The sequence below is a fragment of the Mesitornis unicolor genome, unplaced genomic scaffold (genome assembly GCF_000695765.1).
Source record: "Mesitornis unicolor isolate BGI_N332 unplaced genomic scaffold, ASM69576v1 scaffold9135, whole genome shotgun sequence".
In the NCBI taxonomy this organism is placed as follows: Eukaryota; Metazoa; Chordata; class Aves; order Mesitornithiformes; family Mesitornithidae; genus Mesitornis; species Mesitornis unicolor.
In genome coordinates, this window is record NW_010184771.1 from 4,856 (window position 1) to 12,874 (window position 8,019).

General features: G+C 40.3%; 1 protein-coding gene across 1 annotated transcript; it reads left to right on the forward strand.

Annotated features, from left to right (window-relative positions):
- Positions 1-1,072: 1,072 nt before the first annotated feature.
- Positions 1,073-3,423, forward strand: NPS (neuropeptide S; the record flags this gene model as incomplete). The annotated part of the gene is made up of 2 exons (XM_010184585.1): positions 1,073-1,154; positions 3,214-3,423. Coding segments are annotated over 2 exons (292 nt in total), but the record flags the coding sequence as incomplete, so codon positions are not given.
- Between the last annotated feature and the right edge of the window lie 4,596 nt (positions 3,424-8,019).

Genomic DNA, 8,019 nt, shown 5'->3' on the forward strand with positions numbered 1-8,019 from the left:
AACATTCGAGGCTGCTGAGTCACCAGTGTGTATGTCTAACACTGGGTGACTGACAAAAAAGATCCTTAGCATTTTTATTCTAAGAAAAGAAAATTAATTTAATGTTTTTCAGCATTCCCTTGCCTGTGCAGTCTTAACATTTAGAGACTTTATAGGACTCTTACAGTGCTCTGTATAAATAAACCACAGGATCCTGTAAAATGTCACGCAATTAAATTAAATGTTGCACAATTACATTTGTTGCAGTAACAAATGATGCTCTTGGACATTAAACATTTGCTACACTGATGGAGATTAACAGAATTTATTAATCCTACGGAAGAGTTGATTGAATAGACTTAACATAGGCTAAGATACGTCTGCATGCAAGTGAAGAAATTAGTGTCCAAAGGACTTATGTTTGAAGAAAAGCACTTAAAAATCGGGTGCATTAAAAACTAAGCGTGTGGAAAAGAAAAAGCTATATGTTTTGTTACATATTGCTTTATGTATTGTAGCTGCTCTGGGTATAATGAGAAACTTTCTACATAAAGTGCACTTTTACAGTTTTCCCCTTGCAGCCAGGCTTTACAAGGTCTTAATATGATATATTGGAAGCAGTAAAAAATTCTGGAATATTTTTTTTTTAAATCTTTAGACCTTTGACCATGTTTGCTCAGATGATACAGACTTAACAGTAAATGCACTTGAGAGACATTTTAATGGAGCACTTTAAATGAAATCAGTCGGTAGCTTCAGAATGGCAGCTGAACGCGTGTCCTTGCCATTTTCCCATTTAACAAGAAGAAAAGGCCAAACAAGGACCAATTAGTCATAAGAAAATCAGCATTGATGACATTTCCACTCCTGAACTCTGGTATAAAATGGTCATCTAAGAAAGAACGGAAAGGATGGGTGAGGAATTTGGTAGTGTCACTGCATGTACGTGCACGTACGCTCCAGAGTAAAAAATGATCAGGTAAAGACACTGCGCATTGCTTTGTCTGTGGAGAAATTTGTGCCTTAATGTCTGTGCATATAGTTTGGCTTGGTTTTGTTTTAAATAATAACTGATCTCCGTTTTCCTTTGAAGTCTATGCAGGTTAAACTTGGTTTTCGTTCTTTGGATCTCCATGATATTCATGTGCTCGGGTTACCCAGTTGTCCCTTCCATGGTAAGTCATGCATCCTTGAAGATGAAGTACTTCATTTCTTTTAAATACTGATTTTATTTATTTTTTTTTGCTTGTTTCTTTGTTGTTTTCAGGTCTTTTTTTAAGAAAATGAAAGAAGCTTCTGGTATTAAAAGTAATGGTTAAATATTATTACCAAATTTTCACAGGATATAGCTCAGCTTTTGCTTTAGTTACTAATAAAATATGCAAGCGTCTAAAATAATCATGCGAGAAATCGTTTGCATATTTAATGTAGAGTGTGGGGAGCTGAAATATTGTATGGAAAAGAATAAAACATCAGACTCCTTTCCATTTCATCTAAATTCCTTGTCTGTATCAAATAGGTGCAATAAGATGTATGTATTAATTTCACTTATTGCTAGCTAGATCATAAAGCAATACATTTATTTGTCTCAGTGTGTAGGTAAAGGAGAAATTCTTATATAAAGTTCTGGAAAATTACTGCCTAGAATCAGTAACACAAATTTGATTAAACTATGGAAGAAAGTAGAAGAGCAAAGTGAGCCGGTTACTTAAATAATGTGAATATCCTGCTGATCTCAACCAGGTTACCATGACAGATTGCTGGGCAAACCATGCCTAAACCAGTTCAGTCTTTGCCAGTGTGGAAGGAGATATTTTACTCCTAACAGTGTTCGATTTCCCTGCTTAGAACAAAGTTGCCCTTAGACTGCCCGGTTCTCTATTGCTGTAAAATCAGCTCTGGGAGCCGTGGCTCAGATTTCTTTTGGTTTCCTCTGATGGGTTTTGCATTGTTACGTTATCATTAAGGTGATCTGGTGCTAGCAGCGATGTTGGCCACTCGTTCCGCTGTGTTGTGTTGATGTGAAGTTCCTGTTAGCCTTACCCTGTCCATCGCCTGCTTCCTCCTTACCTTTTACTTCTCTAAATGCTGAATCATCTCTCATTTCTGATCATTTAGACACAGCTTGACCTGACTAGCCACATTGCTTAATGGGTCTCTTTATGGCAATGAGATAATAGGTGAACTGAGTTTAATTATTCTATATAAATGAATATCTGACATGTGAAAACAACAGTCGTTTATGCGGTAGTTTAAGTCCCTGCGTAGGTTGTGAGACAGCAGCTGAGAATTCAGAGGGGAATTTCTCTGTGCCTGTGTTTCTTTCTGCAAGAAAACAAATCTCAAGTACTAAACAGTATTAATAAAATTAATTAAATTGAATTAAAACCCATATTAGTGAAGCTAATTGCAATGTTCCCGTCAGTCCCAGTGAAGGCAGGTGTTGACCCCATGGCTTTGCATGCACCCATTTCCCAAGCAGGGGTGCAATACAGACAGCTCTGGGAAAGGGTGGCAGAGTATTTCTGTTAGCTGGGTAATCAGCAAGATCATAAATCACAGACATGCAAGGAACTATTTCCTTTTAAATTCAATGTTAGTTTAAATGCAACTGAAATTTGTAAAACTTTGTGAGTGGTTTACGTTTTTATACTGTAAAGTGCAATTAAAAGGAATACAAAGCTATATGGGTTTTTAATCCAGACTTTAAAAAATTCCCGTTAAATTTTGTCGTAACTGCTGCCGTAACTGGTCATAGCTGCTAGAAAGCTTCCTCTCCCAGGTTTCTGCTCTGCAGGTATTTCCATTTTCTCTTACCTGTCATTTAAAGTACATGACTTCACCCAAGTGACAGCGAGATGCTGTTTCATTGCTAACTGAAAAAAAATCTCATTTTACAGCACTAAACACGCGTGCTACTCCAGAGAAACCGTGTTCCATGTCACAATAGGTCAACGTCACGGAAAACAATTCAGTTCGTACTGTAAACATAATTGTAACGGTATTGCTGTTTTATACCAGAAATAACACGGTTGAGTTTTCTAGAAAGCTATGAAAAAGCCTGATTTTGAATGTGACGAGTCCTTAGCAAATAACAGTTCATCCTTGTCACTCTGCGCATAAATTGTTTTTGTGTTTCTGCTTTGCCTTTTATACTGAACAAGTCCAGGCAGATACACAAAGCCGTACTTTTACCTTTTCTTATCTGTCTCTTTCTTTTCTCTCTATCTTCAGAGCAGCAACCCTTTCTATTTGAATTGCCAGCTGCACGGAAAATCTGATTACTGCCTGGTCCTGCTGTATAACTGCTTGGCCAAGGCGGGCAGGAGCGAAGAGCTGGCTTTTTTAAAGCCTTACCTGGAGATGCCTTCCAACAAAAGGTCCTTTCGCAACGGCGTGGGGTCAGGAATTAAAAAAACTTCCTTTCGAAGAGCAAAGTCGTAAACAAATGTTCCAAACCAGGCTCCCGGTTTTAGCAGCTGGGGGTTAACTCTGTGCTTAGAGTCGTTTTAATGCTGTTCTAGGATAAAAGCGACGGAGACAAATGTCCCCGTGTCTTCACCATGTAAACAGATGTTTGTTTCAAAGAGCACCAGCCAAGTGGAGCAGATGGGATCGCTCAGACAGGGCTTTGTTTCCCAAGTTACAGTATCATAAAGTTTTGTATTGAAATGAATGTTTTCATTTGCTTTAATTCCCTTTCTTCGTCAAGCCACCGATTTAATCAGCTTGCTCTTGGTTAATACAAAAATGGTCCTGTGCACTCAGGGCTGGTGGTGTTATCCTGACATCCCCCTCTCGGCAACGCAAGGCATGCCCATACTCCCCTGTCCCATATCACATTTACTTGAACACAGCTGCTCTGGCAACATTAATACAGATTTAAAGTACATTTAATTTCAGATTTCCAAAGATATGAAGGGCCACTGGTGAAAGAGAGAATCAGGCCCTGCTTGTAACTTCTGGTTTCTTTTTAATATAGTTATTTAAAATGACTCTAGCAGGAAATAATCTCTTGCGATGTGGCATCTCATTTCCAGGAGAGTCCTGGGAAATCACTCTAAGGCAGGGTATCAGTGCAGCTCCCTTTGCCTCAATTAATTGACTTACACAGGCAGCACACATCTGATGAAAAGTGCCAAGTGCGGTTTCTGCTCGTCTGCTACGGTCGTGGCTCAACGATTAACAACAACTTTATTTTATTTTAAATTTCCTTGTAAAAAAAAAAAGTCATTTGGTCTGAAAATATGTAAATGTGGTGTGTAGGAAAGGTCATCTGCTGAGTTACGTATGTGTGAGTTTTACCTTGTGGCTCTTTCCTCCAACCGCGGTGTAACAAGCTCTGGCGTTGGCTTGAAAATGTTGCGACGTGCCCATGCAAATGCATTTTGAGTTCAAAGCTAAGATCATAATAAATCAGTGGACGGATTCTTTCTAATATTTCCCTGTTAAATATCATAACCCAGGAGTTCATTATTAAACCTAGAATAAGATTGACTGGCATCATCCCCTCCATTGGCATCACCGTGTGGTTTGTGGCCATGAAAACCTGAAGGGGTAGGAACGACTCCCAGCCTGTGATGCTAAGAGGCACCAAACCCAAACACAGATCCCAGGTTCAAGGTCCCAATACTGAAGGAAAAAAAAATTAACGTGGATTTAATTATGCCCTTTTGCAGGCATAATGTGTGTATTCTGTGGTTGTGCACATCTGTATTCAGGGAGGTGGAGGGGTTTTGTCGCAGTGCAGCTACCTGGAGTGGCTCTGACCCACTCCTTACAGCTCACGCCACCACCCAAATTATTTTTCAGGGAAGAAAAACCCCAAAAGAAGTCCACATTTATCTTCATCTTGGGTTTTCACATTTTTAACTTTTTCCTACATTAACAAATACATTTCTGCCCTGATAACCTACGATAAACAAGGTTGTCTGTAAACCAACAAAGCTCTACGTGTGGCTTTGAAAATCAGCCTCTTCATTTATTGTGCAGGTTTATGACCGACTCGTTTAGCTTTTTTGGCAATTGCCTTTGAGCAGGGTATGTTCAGAAGGGATGGAAGCTGGTATCCTGCTCGCTCACACCTTCATCCCCCTCTTGCTGAAAGAAAAATAGCTTCTTGGCTACAGGAAAAAGCCCATTATTTGTGATTTAGTCATTCTCTGACAAGCCACTCCACCTTGAGGGATCAGCATATACAAAAATGATGGTATGAGGCGGCCACCAAGAGCTGTAAGTCTTGCACTCACCTAAATCACAGCCAGCAAGCCTGGCAAATGTAGATTATCCGGCTGAGTTATAGAAGTGTTTCTGTCACCAGAGGGCTGATCTCACCACCAGCACCCACTGGAAACCCACAGCACTTCTGCTGCCTTCAGCACCAAATGCTAAACTCTTTTTCTGAACTTCAAAGGTGGCCTTATTTTGGAAAGGACAAAGAGTAACCTTAGTGATCTCTGTCAGAAAATGAGGACCTAAGGGTGCCATTGCTGAGCACGTTAATTTTTATGCTGACAGAAACTGGAAATGTGACAAAAAATGTCTGTTTTCAGTGCAAAGAGGACAATAGGAAAGACTGTAGGAATGCTAGCCCACAGCGTAAGTAATGTGCTGCAATGGGTTATATTCCTTTCTGGAGAACAAGGATTCATTACTCTGTGAAAATAGATGTTGTTGACTTTCTTTACTTTATTTCTTGGTTAACCTAAGACAACTTGAGAGGGTGGGAAGAGTAATGCTTTGTCTGGGGACTGAGGAGCAAGTTGGGAAGCTGGGAATGCCTTGACCAGTCGTTGGTAGTAATTCGGTCTGTGACCTTAAATAAGTCACTTCATGTCTACTCAGTTTCTCCATCTGAAAAATAAGCAGCAGTCTTTGTCAAGTCACCTCACATCGGCAGTGTCGTGGCTGATGGGTCTGGGATGGCTTCCACAGCCAAGCCCATGGTTATGAGCTGGTTATTTATTACTCTGGCTATTTCCAGAAAAATGGGTGAGATGCTCATTCCCTGACAAGGCTGAGTGAGAGGCATCCTCTCCACCTGCACTGTCAAAAGTCCAGCTCCTATAATTTATTTCAACTTGACCTGGTCATACTATGAATTTCCTTCTTTTTTTGACCATACAACACCTAAAAATGCATTTAAAGGCCATGCAGAATCCCTGAATCAATAGGGATATTTTTTTTAACCCAACTTTATTCTAACTTCTATCAACCTTCAGAGGCTTTGGACATGTTTCCACCAATGGGTCCCTGTTTTTGGGCTGCGAGAGCCATCTTTGGCCAGGAGCCTGGCCTATGCTGCATCCCCATCCTTACCCCTGTATGAGCACCTTGCACGTTGCTGCTCCTCTGCTGCCTAAAAATGATCTGTGCCCTTGGAGGAGGCAGCTAAGGTTGCCACTAGGGGAAAATGAACAAACCCAATAAAATACAAACGAGTGAAATCTGCCTGAAGACAGGAGAGGGCATTAACATTATTTTTTTTCTTCACAGATTATTGGCAAGAAAGGCAATTAAATAGCCGGATGTAATAGCATCTAATTTACTGGCAGGAGTGAAAATTAGTTGTTGTAATGACATACCAATACTTGGTTTTCTGATTCCCAGGCATATATTAAAGTATACCTACATATATCCTGTTTCGATTTCCTAATTTGCTATTATTTGCCTGTAGATGGGAATTTATTGCCTTAAAACACCAAAAGGAAAAAAAGAAGGAGTCTCTTAGTGCTTTTTTGCTCTGGATATAATTTTGACCTTAAGAAAGAACAAGACAGATATGAGAGAGTGTATTAGATGTTATTATTACCGTAATAAAATACAGATAAAAATCATAGTGCAGAAAGACTCTAAGACAACTATTAAGCATTTGTCATATAAAGAAAATCAAGATTTAACTTATCAGATATTCTGGCACTTTAAAGATTCATCATGAAAAATTACTTCTAACAGTGAAGCGTTTCTGCAATATGTCACTGATGAGCTGCCTGCTTAAACGTTTAAAGAGTTTGGAAAGAAGAAGATAAAAAAAAAATGTGAAAGATACGCTTTTTATTAGTCTGACAGAATGCTGCACTGCATTGAAATTTATTTTTAATAGTGAAACAGTGCGGCATTTCATTTTTCAGTGAGAAAACAAGCGGAGCTCGTTGTGCTGCCCTGCCATGCGATGGTTAGGGAGCATAACCAAGCTGAGGAGGTCACTTCTTGACCGAGAAAGTGACAGCGCTGCACATCAGGCTTCACTCTGGTACTTGGGTTTAGAGCCAGGGGGACCTTTTCTGCCTTTGTGGTGATAGAAAGACTTTTTCTTCTAATACCCTGCTGGATTTGAAGTCGTCGGGTTGATTATGCTTAAAATTAAGCATCTCTTAAAAGCTTGATAAACTGTGACCTATCTTTGCAAAGTCTTCCCTGTGCACCTTGCAGAGGACATAAAAGGGCTCAGCGCGATAAGAAATGACCCATCAAGTGCCGCTCTCCAGACATCATCCACAACTCATTGAAGTCAACAGAAAGCTGCCGAGCGTCTTCAGCGGGCTTTGGATCACACGTTCGGGATATTAACGGTAAGAGTATTTTGTGTTCGCTTCTTACGGTCGGTCGGATGAATCCGATGAATCTCTATGGCAACCCTGGAGCACCTCACAGCAGCTATGTGCACTGATAGATTTTTCTTCCCAGAAAGCATCCTCATTGATTTTTGTAGTCTGTGCCTACTGTCTCTTTTAGCCCATCGTGTCTCAATTCGGGGACTAGATTTGGGCTGGCATTTTAACAACCACAGCCAAATGCTGGAGCTGGGAGCTCCGCGAGGAGCCCGGGCCGCTGCGGTTGGCTCTGTGTCTTCATTAGCAGCCACTGCGTCCTAATTAGTAGCATGACACTTGGATGAACCAAAGGTCTGCAAGGATGTGTGTTTAAGTTCACAGTTAATCACAGAGATGTAATTACAGGAGTGCGCATTATTCTAGAGGGATTTCAGTACCCACCACCACTTCCTTTTATTTTAAAATAAGAAGTACACCAGTAAGTAGA